The sequence below is a fragment of the Electrona antarctica genome (assembly GCF_951216825.1).
Source record: "Electrona antarctica genome assembly, chromosome: 7".
NCBI lineage: Eukaryota > Metazoa > Chordata > Actinopteri > Myctophiformes > Myctophidae > Electrona > Electrona antarctica.
In genome coordinates this window covers 32,744,818-32,762,708 of record NC_136812.1, presented here as the reverse complement: position 1 = coordinate 32,762,708, position 17,891 = coordinate 32,744,818, and the positions used below count along the sequence as shown (strand labels likewise).

The 17,891-nt window shown below is 43.2% G+C and overlaps 1 protein-coding gene across 1 annotated transcript; it reads left to right on the top strand.

The window, feature by feature from the left end:
• Nucleotides 1–11,342: 11,342 nt before the first annotated feature.
• On the top strand, nucleotides 11,343–12,315 carry gng12b (guanine nucleotide binding protein (G protein), gamma 12b). Its single transcript, XM_079505930.1, has 2 exons — nucleotides 11,343–11,447; nucleotides 11,540–12,315. The coding sequence occupies exons 1-2, from the start codon at nucleotides 11,355–11,357 to the stop codon at nucleotides 11,663–11,665; spliced, it is 219 nt and encodes a 72-aa protein (XP_079362056.1). The 5' UTR covers nucleotides 11,343–11,354; the 3' UTR covers nucleotides 11,666–12,315.
• Nucleotides 12,316–17,891: the final 5,576 nt, after the last annotated feature.

Genomic DNA, 17,891 nt, shown 5'->3' with positions numbered 1-17,891 from the left:
GCGGGAAGCGAACGCAGCTCGTAAATTGCAAAAACAATTGTAATTTTTTAAGTTTTTTTTTAAGTTAAGTTTTTTTTAAGTTTTTCCTTTTAAAGTTTTTCCTTTTTAAGTTTTTTTAAGTTAAGTTTTTTTTAAGTTAAGTTTTGTGTGTGCGTGTGTGCGTGCGTGTATTTCCTTTTTAAGTTTTTTTTTTAAGTTAAGTTTTTTTTAAGTTAAGTTTTTTTTAAGTTAAGTTTTGTGTGTGTGTGTGCGTGCGTGTTTTTCCTTTTTAAGTTTTTTTTTAAGTTAAGTTTTTTTTTAAGTTAAGTTTTTTTTAAGTTAAGTTTTGTGTGTGTGTGTGTGCGTGCGTGCGTGCGTGCGTGCGTGCGTGCGTGTGCGTGCATGTGTGTGTGTGTCCACACAGACACACAGACGTGATCTGCTGGGTCTCATAGTAAATGCTCACTGCGTTCGCAATCACTGCGTTCGCAATAAAGCTTTAAAAAACAAGAAAGGGTCTAATAATGGTCATGTGGTCATGTCAATGATGTCATGTTGTCGATGTTAGGTCATGTCGCTGTGACTTCATATTGACTTCCAAATATGGAGTTATTTGCCTCCCCATTGTCTTGTGAAAATTATTCAGGAATGAATTTCCTTGTGCAAAGAAATTTGGCGCTCAGTGCAATGGTTTGCGAGATTAGCCGCTGACACACACACACACACACACACACACACACACACACACACACACGCACACACACACAGTCAGACACAAAGGCAGACAGACCCTCTTGTAGACGGCTCAGCCCATACAGTAGGAGCCATGGCGTAAAAAGCTTTGTGTACATTACACAACATTACTAATGTAATGTTTGGTAAGAACCAGGACTGTGTGTCTGGGGGTAAATAGGGAAAAGGTTGCACTTTGTGGTACTAGTAACCTTGAAGAGATTGTGCAGGAACCTTAACTTTGCATGGGACCTTACGGCTGGGATGACGCCAAATATAGTTGCTCTTAATCTTTTAGGCAGTTGACTGTGTGCATTAAGCATGTGCAGCATCCTGTATTGATACTAACTGGTCACTCAGTTCACCCCACCCCATCCTGTGGTTCTATTGCAATCGGACATTCCTGGCTCTGAAAGATGCACATGAACACAAACTGCTTGCTGCATGTTTCACGCTGCAGGATGGGCTTGAAGAGCTAATCCCAGTTAATACAGGAAACTGTTGCGTGTACTACGTGTGGTCCAGTACATGTCATTCCCAGACAGTCATTGTCATTCAGCCTCCATGCACCCCTTTTTACATGGCATGCATTCTCTCATCGCTAGAAAAAGAAAATAACTCATTTGGATTTGCTGAGAATTTCACTGCTCAGCAAGACGGACCAATTTTCATAATGGGATAGTTATACTGTCGGTTATTGTAGGGAATGACAGGGTGATGCATTTGGCTGCGGGTAAGCGCTGGATTATTGCAACAATGAGAGCTGTGAGTTAGTTGTTTGGCGCTATGTGAGAGGCAGGCTAAAGGTAGTCTGTGAGAATGAGGGGCTGTGGGTTTGCTGAATTCCTATCCAGTGAGCTGAGCCGTGGCTTCTGTCTAGACAAAGCTCAGTTGTCGGGGAGACCCAGGCAGAGCCAGGACTGCTCCAGGCACCAGGAAGTATTGGTGGGGAGAGGGGACTTTTTTCTCTCTCTCCTCTCTATCTCTATCTCTCTCTCTTTCTGCTAACTTCTCGTTCCTTGGGGGATTTAAACAAATGGGGTCAACTGCTGCTAGATTTTTTTTCCTTCTTCCTTTTTTTCCTGTGGTGGGAGTTTTTCTCCCATGATAGGGTGGAGACAGCTTGGTGCATTTTGTAGCAGTGGAGCGAAAGATCTCCACTTCTTGCTTTCAAGTCTCCCACTCGACAGGAAATATAGTAGGCTGTCTGACCCGCCTTGCACAGTAAGCATTTATCAGAATGTCTGCAGCACTCTGCAACGTTTTCTTTCTTTTTCTTTTTTTGGACTGGCTCCATCAGCAAACCACAACCACACTCGACACACATGTATTCATGGGTGCTTTGGGGACACATTTAGGCAGAGCTGCAGACACAGACACACAGTCATACATACTCTCTCTCTCTCTCTCTCTCTCTCTCTCTGATGAGCCATTGTTTGTCGCAGTTGTCAAGACGTTCAACTTTCGACCTCTTGACACCAGAGTGCATAGATTAAGTTGAACAAAATTGATTAAACAATAAGCCCTTGGGCAAGAGGAGCCAGCTTGCCAAGGCTGCTGTTGTCTTTAACTGGACTGCATGCACCAGATAAGGCACAGACAGGCGGCAGGGCGGCTCACAGTGTGGCGGCACAGGCAGGACGACAGGGTTGACTGAGGGTTCATTAACTGTTGCATTCAGCCGTAGCCCCCGGGCTCTCTGCTGGAGCCGCACGCACAGGCTCCGTCTGAGCCCATTGCCTGCCGCCTCGCTTTGAGACGGTTATGAGGTGTAGTTCATGTGTGCTTTTCACGTGCTTAAGATGAGGGACAGAGACAGATGTCACTCAAGCACACGTCCATGCTCTGAGCGCTTCTCTGTCTCTGCAGCAGTGATGTTATTCTTGTACAGTATGCATTGTACAGTGTTCTCTGTTATGAATTATTACTAAAGAAAGCTCTTTTAAGAAGAAGGAGAAAAAAAAGATGTTAAGAGATCTGGCAAGTGTTGCGTGCAGAGCTGTTTTTATTGCACGCTTTCAAAGTGAACTGCTCTGCATGCAGTGGGACTGCAGCAGGACAGACAGCCCCCACCCACCACACCCCTTCCTCTGAAGCTTCATTTAGCCGTACTCTGTCGTACGACAGTGTGGCACGCCGAAAATAGCAGATCTACAAGCTCACAGCGCAGCGCAATGCGGCGCGTTATATGAGCTTATGGGTCTGCTATTTTCAGCGTGCCACACCGTCATATGACGAAGCATAGCATGTGAGCATTGGTGAGCACTATTAATAGAGCTGCAGCTGGTGGGATGTTTCATTGCATCTGGCCATTCTTTTTATTTTTTATTTATTTTGTGCTACATGCACAGTTTGCACACTGTATTTTTCTGTTTGCCCCCCTTCACTTTCTTCTCTTTTTAAAATTCTATTCTCTTTTGTTTTTCTGCCTCTGTCAAATCAAAGCGAGCTCACAGAATGCCAAATGGCAGCAGTTTCTGGACAACAATCAAAGGAGATCCGCATAAGGGAATGTGAGCACATGCTTGATGCATGATGATGATGATGATGATGTGTGGTAGTGTAGAGTGTAGCAGTCGCCGGACTGTAAAATCCTTTAGTGTTCTTTTAACTCTGGAGAGTGTAAAAAGTACACTGTCAGAGTTCGGTGAAAACTGAGAATTTTACTGTGCAGCACCTGGTTTTGGGGGCTTTTTTTTTTACTCGTCATTCTTCCACTGACTTCCTATGGGACATGAAAGGGGGTAGCAGCCTAGACTTCAAAGAGAACTTTAATCCATGGACGTTAGCAACTGTACATCTTGGTGTGTGTGTGTGTGTGTGTGTGTGTGCTTGTGCGTGTGTGTGCGTGCGTGCGTGCGTGCGTGTGTGCGTGCGTGTGACACAGAGAGAGAGAAAGCGCATACATGAACTAATTTCTCTGGAAATCAAAGGGATATTACTCACAGAGCTTTGAAGTTTTACTGAGGCACTGTATGCAACATGTGACGTGACTGATTGAACACACAGACTCACGTGCGTGCACAAACACGTGTGCGCACGCACACACGCACGCACACACACACACACACACACACACACACACACACACACACACACACACACACACACACACACACACACACACACACACACACACACACACACACACACACACACACACACACACACACACACACACACACACACACACAAAGCAAACCTGTATGCACAAAGGGCCCAGGTGGGAAAAGAGGGGACTGGTTGACAGACAAGAAACCGGTGTTAAAATCAATTGTCCCGTGAGTGACCCCACCATGGGTGAGAAGGTGTTGCGTTGCGTGTCTGTACAGTGCTGAAGGGAAAGGCTCCAGGCCGCGCCTCTGTGGAGTCTCGACAGAAACTCCCAAACTCTGACTCAATAGCTTGGAAGCTTCCAAACCCTGCTTCAGTCCACAGCGTAAACACGACGCCCCTCTGTGTCTCTTTTCATGTCGCCTGCCTTCACACGGCAGGTCCTCCGGGGGCTTATTTGAATAGGGCGCGCGGTGCCTTTGAAAGCATGTCAAGCATCAGAACTGTTAATCGATGATGGACCGGGGATGTTATAGCATTTAGTCATACCGTCGGTCTCCGGGTGAGAGACGCTCGCTGTTTTTTGTCTCTCTCGTGGTGGGAGGTTTGAGAAAGTCATGTCTCTCTTCTCTTGCACGCGTGGTTGCAGATTACATTTGCTGGGGGCTGGGGGTTATGGCGGGGTGGGGGCGGGGGGGTGTAGACTCGTATGTTTGATATTTATGTTTGCTAAGAATATAACAATTCCATAAAACCTTTATGTTAACCACAGTATCCTTGTTGTCCTTATTTGTCACCCCCAAAAAACTAAAAAATCACACCCGTGTGAAGTAAGTAGTCCAACTCCGTGTGGGGGGTTCCCGGAACTTCCAGACCCGCAGAAACGCGCCTAGGGTGCCGGGCTGCCGGCCCGGTTCTGGCGAGCCACCCCGTGTCCGAAACGGTCGAGAAATGACAGCGTTTCCGTGTGGGGGTCCCCGGGGGGTCCCCGTAACATCCAGACCCCCAGGAACGCGCCCAGGGGGCCGGGCCGGTTCCAGCGAGCCGCCCCGCGTCCGAAACGGTTGAGAAATGACAGTTACCATGTGGGGGTCCCCAGGGGGTCCCTGTACTGTACTGTACTGATACACTCCCCCAAAAAGCCCTTTTGTGACATATATTCATATTTTTAAATCATCATTTTAATGCCTAAAGAAAAATCCGCGATTTACACACTATATCTCATTCTGACGGGGCAAGACTATAGTATTGGGACAATCAGACCTGATGGTAACGGTAACGTCACCATTGTGCCGATTCTGACCAAAAGGAGCGAGTGAACGATGACCACATCCGGTTAGGATCAAAATATCCGGCAGTAGCTTTGCTAGTGTGCCACAATGAAAGATGTCCGGAATGCTAAGCTATCATCGTCTTTTTCATAACTAAGTCAAATTAAGCTCTAATCAAGCCCAAAACATCGCATTTTACGCAGCGATGCATGCGCAATCATGCGCGTGCGTGATCGACCATGCACGCGCGGATTTCGGCCGGTTTTAGGAACATTACATCGGACGTTAGCCAAATTAGCCAAAAAATGCTAAATTTTGCTACATTAAGGTCCCGATTAGGCTCCCGATTGACAGCCCGTCAATTCCGTCAACGGTAGGTCTAGATTTATTGATTAAATCCGTCAATTCCGTCAACGGGAGTCTAAGGGTTAATATGTATGTGTGTGTTAGGCTGCACAACAGTGACACTTGGTTTTGAAAACCAACTAAATGCTATTTTCGTGCTCAGACCCAGGCAGCCAGCCAGCCAGGCACACACACACAAAGCTACTTAATGAAGTGGTTACACCACTTAAAAAAACTAAATAAGTAATATAAACATTTTTTTAAGCAACAAAAAGAAATGTGTAGTGGGAATGTGCGTGTATAATTGCACTGAAATCGCACGCTGTGTTCATGAAGTCTCGCGAAACTTCACGAGACTCGCAAGTTCATGAAGTCTCATGAAGTCTCGCGATAGACGAGACTTCATGCTTCACGGCTGGAACACAGCAACGGTGTTGCTATGCAGTAAAGTGAAACGCTACACATACTGTTGACATTATGAAGAGACGGTTTATACCAAAAACATGGATTTCTGAGCGATGGAAATAAGCGAATTAGCACTAAAACCCAGCGCCCCATTTTGGGCTTATGGTGGGGTAGAGGATGCACCCTAACCCTAACCCTAACCCGCACAAAATGACACCTGGACCACTTTGGTGAGGACCTTACGACTAAAGGTAAGAAAGCCTTCTAGCTTGAAATTCTCCTTTAATCGTTGGCATCCAGGGAGTGTGTGTGAAGAGTTTGGCATCGGCCAGGCCAACGGTGCCGGAGATTAGCTGTACATGGACGGACGGACGGATACACACACACGGACGGAGTGCAAAACATACTCTCTCCCCTGCATGCCTTCGGCCTGGTGGAGACAATAAATAAATTAAGGGAAAACAGCAGCATGTACAAGGCAAGCTCACAACAATTCGGGATGCAACCTGTGAGCTTGTAGATCCGCTTTTTTAGCTATTCGGTTTAAGTGCTGAAGAAATTGTCCCCTCCTTTTTTTTTCTTTACAAATCGAACCCTGCGAGAAAGTCTGTCTCTCTCCACTTGCACGCCAGACTAGACCCACACTACTGGGCGGCCTGGCTCCTCAGATAGCATCAGGCATCAGTCTGAGATCAGTGCTCATGAGGGTGCCGTTAAATATGCGATGTTGTGGTGCCTCCACTCTGCACACAATACCCCCTAAATAGCTGTCCCGAGTGTGGTGCAGTACTGATAGCATGTCTGGCATTGTCACCATGCCTCTCGGTTGTCCGCTAAAGCCAGAGAGCTTATTGTCGAGTCCAGAGTTCCTGGCCCCGGAGAGGACCGGGGAGCCCAGTGCTGTCCTTGTTGCTAAGCAGTTTTGCAGCGCGCGCTAGGGACAGATAATGGAGCTGCTTACTCTCCCATGGCCACGGCAGTTTGGAACCGGTGGGTCAGCTGATAACTGATTGTTTAGCCTTCGCTTCCCAGACAGGTCTGTCTTCAGTGAGTCAAGTCACTGATTAACACCTCGTGAACAAAAACAGCATCCTGGCCTGCTTGTACGTGTCTGTCATTTTAGATAATACAACTTCTTGTGCCTATATCAGATACTGTGCTTGTGTGCATTAGATATGTGTCATTTCTCTGATTATAGAGGCTGGCGTACGAATGCAAATGTGTGTCTTCTTTTGTTATTTAGATAGGAGAGTGTAGAGAAACTAAACTAGAGATAGGGGAGAATGGGGAGATGCTAGATATGACTGGAGTCTGATTCAAACCTTGCATGTGCTCACTCAGTGCAGCCACCAACCAGTTAGCGTTCTACTGGTGCATACCCCCGTATCTTGCCACTGTTAACCTGATTGCAGGGGTCATTAGGGGATCCAGTCTAGGCCCTTTATAGGTCAATGTGACCGCTCCCAGTGTTAACCACTTAAAGGAGCACTTATTTTCAACCTTATCTACTTATAATTGGTCCTCAACTCATGCTCATTATAAGATGGCACCATTTCTGTCTACCCGCTAGGCGTCTGGGATATGGGCTGTGGACAGTTCAGAAACCTGCCTCACAATGACATCATCATTGGTCAATTCAAACAAGACTGTAGGACTGTGAGTACGTTGGACCAAACTTTTTGAAAATAAATTGAATTATCGGTACGATTTCTTAAATTATTTTGAAAACTAGCCCAAAGTAGGGACACCAGGGTTAATGTTAAATGAACAACAGTCCGGATTTCACAGTGTACTACAATGTGTTCATTGGCGTTTTGAACTCCTCAGGACCTGCTTCTTGTTATTACGGTGGAAAGCCACCTGTGCTCACACCACGACCACATGAAAGCAACTTCACTGCGGTAAACCTATGAATATGAATATAACTCACATCAATGGCTGCTCTGTGCTACACACTGTTCACATCAGTAAACACTCACAGCGATAGAGGGTACTTACTGCCTGAGTATTGGGATGCAGGCTGGGGAGACTGGCAGGAAGGGTGGTCCAAAATGGTCTTCTAGCTGTGCTTCCTGGAATGAAGGGGGGGGGGGGTACATGAACCCTCAGTAGAGTCTACTGTCTGTAGTTTGTTTTGTAGAGGGTGGGCTGCATCCAGGCTTTTTAGGGGTAATTCACACACCACTGACATTTGTCTCTGCAACGGTCCATTGCTTAATTTATGTTCGGGAGACAATTTGTTGCAAGCTTGTAGATCGGATGTTGTATGTGTGCAACATCCTTGTACGTCAAAGTATAAATCGGGCTTAAAGCGATGTCGTCTCGTTGGCGACTCTTTGTCGTCTGAACTAGGCTTTAAAGCTAGAGGTGGTCGCCAGTGTTGTTTATTTGTAAGGTGAGACGTTTACAATCCCTCAGAAGTGGTGGTGTTAAATAGTTTTGGGGCGTCCATGTCTGCCATGGCCCCTCCTGCACTGAAGAGCAGTGGCTCATTTGAAGAGCCACAGGTTCAAGGCGATGGGGACTCACTGGATTAGACAGCTCCAAGAGAAGTACACATTCAGTGAAGTCTGCAGGTGACCGACCAAACAGGAGGAAACATGATGGTGCAGCCAGGTATGACGGCCACTTCTGCCAGACCAGACCTCACGAGTATGATGTGGCATACCTCAACTGAAGTGCGTCATAGTCGGGATGCGCATACAACTGCTGGAACCTGCTATTCCTGACAAACACTACCTAGAACAGTTATTCTTAACTTATTTCTAATTTCAAGGACACCCAGTTTGAAAGGATTAGGCCATCGACCCCCATTTGATACAATCTTTATCTCTGGGACCCCAAAATCCCCATTGTCCGTTTGGTTCCATTTGTATACTCTCTGAGTTACAGACCCCTAAGGGTTCATTTGGTTCCTCATTTAGCTGGGGACCCCGGACCCCAAGTTGAGAACCACTGACCTAGAAACCAGAATTAGTTTTCATTTCAAATTCCCTTCCTCTACTGTACTGTTCCATTACAATTCATTGTCTCCACCAGGCCGAAGGCATGGGAGAGAGTATGTTTTTTCACATCTGCCTTTATAGTACCACCAAGAGGGCGACTTTTGTAAAACACATTTTTTTATATTACTCAGATTCTGTCCAAAACTCCCGCAAATCGGTACACAGCATCTCTATAGTCTTGTGATCATTACGGATCTCTCCGATATTTCATATTCCATCTGGCTAACATTGGTTTCCAAAGTTTACAGGATTGGCCCGTTTCGAACAAAAAGCCTAAATTATGAACACAGTGTGCAATTTACGTGAGATTTTTCCACACACTTTTCACATTAGCCTAATATAGCGCCACCAACAGGTGGATTTTTGCTAAACAAATTGTTTTAACAAAATGCCTCAAATCATGAATGTGAACGTTCAATTGCCATCAAAGGCGTAAGAAGAAATGGCACCCTTTTCACATTGGCCTATTATGGCCACCAGGAGGCCACAATAACCTGACCTGGCCTGGTGGAGACCTGCAAGTTTGTGGCATCAAAATTAAATCCCTGTTTAGATCAATGATAAACATTTTGTCATAGAATCCACCACATCACTTGCCCTTTTGCATCTTTCAAAAGGGTAAAGGACAAGGAAAACGTAAAGGAAAAGGAAAACGGCTTGGAACACTTTTAAACCAAACTTTACTATTCATATACACCGGTGTCACACTCTCGGGTCATGATTAGAGGCTGCAAGGCACAGTAATAGCCTTGTAAAACATGAAACACTTAGCACTGAGGTTGTCAAGACAATATTCTCTGTAGGAATGTCGCTTCCTCACAGATCGTTGCACTTCAAGTGCCTCCTCCCAGACTTGTAGAGGAATAGTTGCTGGCGTCACGCAGTGGCACTGTCCACGTCAGGGTGGGTGGGGACGATCCCTTCTCTGACGCAACCAGTGGATTACATTTCCCTTCCTGTGTCCATTCTCGACTGGTCAGAGCAGTGGCTGAACAGCGGACGGTTAGGGCGGCCTACTGTTGCGTAGGGGACGGAGACTTGAGGTACTTTGAAGTAGATTTGTACCATGAGTGCGCAACCACATGCAAGAGTTAGATTGCGTATGGGTGGACCGTGGACGTCCGTCCGTGTTTCATAAAGTCACTGTTCCATGTTCTGGATGACTGTGAGGACATTGTCCCTTGTCAGTAATGTGTAATAATTTCACCAGATTCCAGAAGTCATGCAGTCCGAATGTAAAGCCTTTGGTTACAACATGGCTTTTGTGTTGCTCTGGTGGTCATACAGGGTTGCCTCTGCGGCGCTCTGCCGGGTTCTATTTTTAAAGCAGCCGCACCATATTTAATCATTTATACTTCAGAGGGGAACGGGCGATGCTGCTTCCTGTGGAGGAAGCGGAAAGGAGTGGGTGGGGGGATTAGAGACATGTATATGCTCTCGTCTCCTCTCTGTGCTGTGGACCGTAGCTGTCCTCGTTTCATCCCTCTAACCCCCCCCTCAAATAAAATAAATAAATATAAGAAAAAGCACCATACATGCACGTGCGCGCGCGCACACACACACACACACACACACACACACACACACACACACACACACACACACACACACACACACACAGGTAAATATAATGTGTAGGCCTATTGTGTAATTTTTTTATGCTATGTTGATTAATTGAATACATAGGACCACAATGGAAACAAAGACCCAAGATTTTGGGGGTTATCCTTATTAGATTTAGCCTTATTGTCTTACTGTAACCCGTGCTGTTTACAGTTCTGTCAAATACGTTTTCAATCTATCGAAACACAGATAAGAGAGCAACATGTTACAGATCAATAGTTGTTGCTCACAGATGTGGGGAGATCGCCACACTGCCGCAGGGAGATCATTTTCTTCTCAGCATCTGTGTTTCCTGTCCTGCAAGAACAACCCCCCCCCCCCCCCCCCCCACACACACACACACACACACACACACACACACACACACACACACACACACACACACACACACACACACACACACACACACACACACACACTTTTGCCTGTTGTCTTGTTGGAGACGCACTCTTATCTTTGCAGCAAGTGATGCAAACCTTCCTGTCCTGAAAGTGTGAGTTGTGAAACAGGAGTCTGTTATGTGATTGGGCCATAGTAGCCCCTTCTCTATTACGTAGGTTGGTGTACTTCCAGATGAAACCAACTGTCACTTTTGAGAAGTTGCGTAGCTGTGGACAATAGTGCAATAACATCTGCTGGACTCTGGGTCTGCCATTTACTGTGCCTCTTTTAGATTTACCGTCAAATTGTGCAAAACGTGGGGAAAACAATTGTCAGGCCAGTACTAGTGCTCATACAGTTACACCACACACTGGCCACACTTTCAGAAAATAAATCTCTCTCTCTCCCTCTCTCCTCATCTGTAGGGTCAACTTTTCCATCCATGTTGCAGCAGTGTTGCACACACAATCACACATTGCCTCCCTAACCCTAATCCACTAAGTAATGTGCACTTAATTATGTGCTTGTTTATTGGAACACAGGTTTGCAAAGGCGTGACATGTCATCGAAGATGCAGAACTCCAACAGCATAGACAAGGCCAGGAGGACAGTTCAGCAGCTGAGAATAGAGGCCAGCATCGAGAGGATAAAGGTACCAGTCCTCTTACTCTCGCTCATTCTCAACACATTCCCAATAAATAAATAAATGTAAATAAGTAAATGAATGGATTGACTCGTTCACAGGTGTCCAAGGCTTCCTCAGACCTGATGCACTATTGTGGAGAGCACGCCAAGTACGACCCACTACTTATGGGCATCCCTGCTTCGGAAAACCCTTTCAAAGACAAAAAGCCATGTGCTATATTGTAGTAGAACATCTGAACTCGTGCTATTGTTTTTTTTGTTTCATTTTTTATCATAGGGAAGAAAGTGATAGTTTTATTGAACACAACTTGCCTTAAGGCCAATTCCACCTCTACCTTTTCCAGTTACCCAATGAGGTTTCACAACCTTTGCAGTTTGATAAGGAACGTATTCTGTATCCCTGCCATTCAGTCACATACCACTTACACCAAAGAGCGCCAGTACAGAACAGAGAGACGTCAGAAGCTGTTGGCTGGAAACAAAGCTTTAGTTAAAACGGTGGTGAATAAAGGTTAGTGTTGAGGCTGGCTGGTGTCATCTGACGTGGTCTAGAAGGACCTGATGACTCTGCTGAAAAGAACTTTGGTCTGGATGGGGGAGTTCCTGAATCTCTAATCATCGCAGCAGACGGTTAAACAAGACCACTAAATCTTTGGACCATTCACTGCTAGTCTTTCAGCTTTCACTTGTGTGTTTCTTCAGACCCGCCCAATTTGTTGTTTTGAAAAGAGTTCATCTGAGTATTTGTGTCACTGATAATGAGCACCCCTCCGTGTAAATTGTGGTAAAGATAACAATCTGCTGTTGTTGGACGGATGGACTAGTAGTAAAACAAGGAGAGACGCTAAGGAGAGAAATGGAAAGGGTAAAGGTCAATGCCAGTGATGTGCAGAGTCAGACTGCTGGATTTGTCTTTGTGATCAGTTAAAATCTATTATTTTTAAAAGCAAAAGTAAATTATGCATCTCTATTTATATGGAATTGCAATTTGCCATGAAGCTCCAAGGAAAAGTATAGAATTGTGCACTTATTGTTTTAGGTAGACCATTGAGTTCTGGCTTTGCAGCTTTGTAAGAAAATTACATGCCATCTTTCTGTCATTGTGTTTGTAGACTCCGGGCTCCATCTTGCGCCACCCTTATCCCTTATCCCTAAACTTATTTGCCATTTTTTACTATTTTGAAAATAATTTGAATATAGTTCAACCGATCTACATCTACATGTTGTGAGCTTGTAGATCAGCTATTTTAACTACTTTAAAAGGTTTTTTTAAATAGTAAAACATGGCAAATAAGTTTAGGGATAAGGGTTAAGGGGTGGCGCAAGATATAGCCCTGCGTGTTTATCCGTGTTCTTTTTCATGGAGAAAAAAAGTTCACTATTTAATTGGCCTTAACCAGATGAATCCTAGTACAAACATGCCCCTCTTCTGGGCATGTCATACTTTGCAAAAAATACATGAACATTCTGTGAAATTTGATTTTTTTAAATTAAATAAAAATAGCCATATTTCGCAAAAATAGGTAAACATTTGGAAGAAATAGCAGATCTACAAACTCACAACATTGCAATGCATTGTGAGTTTGTGGATTTGCTATCTCCACTATTTGACGTACAATGAAGTAGGGTCCAAGCGGTTAAGATCTGTATTACTTTTTTCATATGTGACATTTTGAGAAACCAAGCAACAAACAATAGAGGTTGCTTGTTGATGCAAAAGGTCTGTTGGAACTTTTCACAGTTCTATCTAAGTGTTTCCACTGTAGTAAGCCATTTTCTTATATAATACATAGTTAGTGTGTGTATAATACTGTATACACAGATGTGGCAAAGTATGCTGACAGCCCCAGTGTTTTTTTTAAATCAGGCAGCAAGTGGGTTGATTCTCTTCACAAAGTGTTTCTCAGAACCCAAGTTTTTATTGACTGGCATTGTCATTTATTTTCCTTAGGAATTAATATGTAACAATACATAAAATAATCCTCTTGTTATTCTGTAACATGATACAGGTGGTAAAATGAAATTGATTGCAGATCACGGTATATTCAGATGTGACCCTGTAAATTAAATATGCCTTACATTGATGTAAAAAGACACTTGTTGATAAAGAATAGTACATTTCTACTAAAAGAGGGCATTAAGGCCAATCTTCTTCTCATTAGATGTGCAATCATGCATATTGTTTCTCTTTGTTCTCTGTGTTTCAGTCTGAACAGTTTGGGGTAATCCTAGATGTAGGCCTACTGTATCACCTACATGGTATTTTACAATCTGTCTAAACGTGAAGACTGTTATGACCTATATGCTTTATGATTTTGAGAGCGGAAAATATAGCTGAGCATTGCTCGGCTACATTTTCATCTCTCACAATGATTATGTATAGCCGTTACTTTGTTGACGTACTGTTTGTGTGAAAGGGGAAGTGCTTGCCTGTTGTTGATCTTTATGTATTAGCAGCTGTGTGTTTGTGCTCATGGACAACCACGCCAACTAATTCAGATGCTTATAGCCAGGCAGGACCTTAATCCTACTTTCACCTCTTTAACTATTGTTAGTTGCACTTCTCAAGTGCCATTGGTTAATACTGAGAACAACTAAATACAGGCCCCTTTTGATGAAGGGAGGACATCTAATTATAGGCCATTGACATCAGCAGTGATGTCACTATGTTTCTACTGTAAAATGAGTGACTGATGTTAATTGATTTACAACATTAAGATAAGATATCACCTGTTCCACAAATCTGTGGCATTAGCTTGAAATTCATACAAATCCGGTATGATTGTATTCATGCAACCAAATCTAAACAGTGTTTTTTTTCTTCTGTTTTGTACCTCACATTACTTCACCCTTATGAATTTGATGTTGTTTTGATGGTTGATCTTTGTCAGCAAATAATATAAATGATTTGTGTTTTATATTAGAAAACGTCACTTTGTAATTGATTCCTCGCAAATAATGTGATGTGTTAAATCTAAGTAGCATTTTGCTATTTATGCTACCTTTTAACTGTGTTTTGTAGATGTCAATAAATCTATTAAAAAGCAAGACAATTACCTGATTCATAACTATTTTTGTAAGATAAACTAAATCCCACCCGCAAACAGACTTGATATGTTACACTGTTATTTGATATTCCTTTGCTCTAATCTGTGATGTTACGTATAATAATAAAAATGTGATTCCTATTTCGTTTTCAATCATGAAAGAGAAGATCTAAATCTGCAAATGTGGAAGCTTCATGTCTGACAGACAACATCTTAAGTGAATCAGATGTTGACATTTTGGACTCACTGAATATTTTATTTTATATTTTATTCACACGTTATATCAAAATAAAAATGTGATTCCTATTTCGTTTTCAATCATGAAAGAGAAGATCTAAATCTGCAAATGTGGAAGCTTCATGTCTGACAGACAACATCTTAAGTGAATCAGATGTTGACATTTTGGACTCACTGAATATTTTATTTTATATTTTATTCACACTTTATATCAAAACAAAAATGTGCCCATAATAACAATGGAAAAGTACCTACTATAGGAGTATAGGCCTGCTATCACTGTGTCTACACATATTCCCACTGCCAGCGGATCAGCTCTATGTGTGATCATCGCAAAGAAGCCTCTCTTGTTTCTCGCTTTGGGAGATGCTCGTTGTTCACACACCACATATCATGTGTCACACCCTGGCTTCCCACGGATCATGGAATTTGTGGAATACCACAGAGTTTAGAGAAACCTGTTCTTGACAGGAATAGTAGGAATCCTAATCAACTTAGCAATAGAATGTGCATCAACAAACAGACTTATGTGAGAAATCACATGAATTATGTTTAGAGATAGATTAAAAAAATGAGCAACCTGCAACTCAAAGTACTTGAGTTGCAGGTTGCTCATTTTGGATGCATCAGGTCGATGCATCCTTATCTAAATAAAATGAAAGATGCAGTAAGTGATTATCTTACAAAACGTAACTTCTAATTCTAATAGTAATCATATAGTTTGTTCAGTAACAGGGGTCTCCCTAGCTGTCTCTCCAGCTCTTTAGTAAACAGAAAGGCAGGTTGGGTACCAATATTATTATGCAATTAGGGGGGAGAACTCAGGATACAGGATAAACAAGTAAAATTGGAATAGATGACACAAAGAAATGTGCATACAAAATTGGAACTGGAACATTATACATTTGAAGCTGATAAATGGGTACTATCCTGATTGGCTGATATTGGCAACACACGTGAAAATATATTTTATTTTCTGTTTACTAAGCTGGAGAGACTTCTGTTACTGAATAAACTATACAGCAATGATTACTATTAGAATTAGAATAGTTATGTTTTGTTTTAACCAACCAGTTGCACTACCTTTAAGAAACGTTATTTAAATTAATTTCACTCTGTGACTGGTTCAAGACCTCAGGTCAAAACACTTGATATGCATTTGTTGAATATCATGAAAGCATATTTGGAAAATAACAAGCACAATCCCTGGATTAAGTGGCCATATTCAAGTACATGGCTTTATCGTGTCTGCTCTGGGACATTTATTACTTCTTTTTTTTTAAATCATGTGTGTTCCTGTGCCCTGGGGGCAAGGCAGATCTGTTATGCAACAATCCATGTAACTCTGAGCATCCCTTTCTCTCAATTGGTGTGATGTTACACTCAAAACCAGGTCAGGCCATATTGGTTGGCCCACATTGATGTAATCCTCACACCAGTGCGATGGTGTTTCTGACTGGCTTTGTGGCGATGATGATTGTGTTACCTATCAGCTTGGTGGAGAAGCTCCAGGATAACCCATTAATCTCGCCTATTTGCCATGGTTCTTCCTTTGCGTGACAAGATGTTTTTTTGTCAGGTAAAGAGAGCTTCTGTTTAATGATGGGCGTGCTGTTTTATAGGACATTGAGTTTCTCCATGAACACAAACTATTTGGCATCACCTATGTCCTTTTGTTTTGAAGGCCTCTGCTTCTGCTAAGATGCATCTCACACTCGGCACTGAATACCATTTCAGTAGTTTATGTAACATTGTCGTTCAAATTACAAACATCTCAACAAACCTGCAAAGACCTTTGGAGAACCAACCTGCTGTGACTACAGTGTTCTGGACATCATGGCCACAGTCTGGAACGCTCACTCAGGGACCGCAGGGATTGTTGCCAAATCTCTCCAAATTCCAGAGTATACCGGGCTGAAGGAGAGATATGTGTGCCCGACGTAGGTCATACCGTCATAATCACATGCACATGCTGTACCTACGTGCTACCTTCACCCAGTTGCACTCCACACAGCAGACATTAGGCGCTGCCGTGTGATGGGACAACAGCATTCCATTGAGGGTGGACTGCATGTGTTGACTCAACTCTTACCCCATCTGTATTCTGCAACCTATACCACTCATTGGTTCTATCTGATATCAATATCTCCATCTCTGTTGCGCTTTCAGTGATTTCACAGTCACACGACATCGCTGCAGCTGGTCAGCCCCCCTACTTAACGTTGGCTATTAATGAGGTGTACTGCTATTGTTATGGCTTTGCTGGTCAGGGTTGCGCCCCTATTCATAGGACTATTTTTAGCCATGTGGTTGGAAGTACTGCACAGTGACTGAATAGCCCTGACTCATGCGCTCATTAGTGTGGTTGCCCTAAAGGGCAACCAGACTATTGTAATTGTAACACTTTATTCTTTATTTACCTGGATTAGTCTTTTGTTTGATGCACTACTCCACCCACTGTTTTGACTGTACGCACTTGAGCCATATCTCAAATTGACCGGCTGCATCGGGAAGGTAGTGCTTGTATTTTTTTAAGAGAAATGTTGTATAGTTTAATTGATATGAATTTATTAGTGAATAGAATTTCCCCATTGACATGAATGGGAAAATGCGATTTTTCGCATTTTCTCACATTCAAGTATTTTTTCCTCAGAGACTGTAAGCACTATAGTTACAAAACTTGGAGGGTAGGTTCATAATAATTACTAAAATTAATCAACTTATAATGTTATCGGTCGGCCTCATGGTGGCGCTATAACAGCCCACTTTACGTTTTGGCTTATAACTCTTGAACCGTAGGTCGTAAAATCAAATTATTTTTTCCCTGATTTCCTTGGGTCATGACGCATCTCCTCATATAGGCCACGCCCATTTGCGTCATGATAGATTTTCCGCCATTTTGAATTTTATCCAAAACACACTTTTGGCTCCTCCTCCTACATATGTTGTCCAAATCTCACAAAAATCGGCACACATGATCTCGGGACCCATCCGATTAAAACACCAACTGCAGAATTTTGGTAGTGCGTATCGTTCGGCCGTAATCGTCGTCCGAAGTTAGTAGGAGGGGCCTATATCACAAAAAATGCCATAAATCACGAACGAAATGTCCAATCCATCCCAAATTTGAATCACATGTCGCGGGTGGTTCAATCAACCAAGTACCA

Bases quoted from the DNA above. Each gene is read 5' to 3' on its own strand.
- gng12b (XM_079505930.1), top strand. From the start codon at position 11,355: ATGTCATCGAAGATGCAGAACTCCAACAGCATAGACAAGGCCAGGAGG. The intron at 11,448-11,539 runs GTACCAGTCCTC...ACTCGTTCACAG, and splicing joins CCAGCATCGAGAGGATAAAG to GTGTCCAAGGCTTCCTCAGA.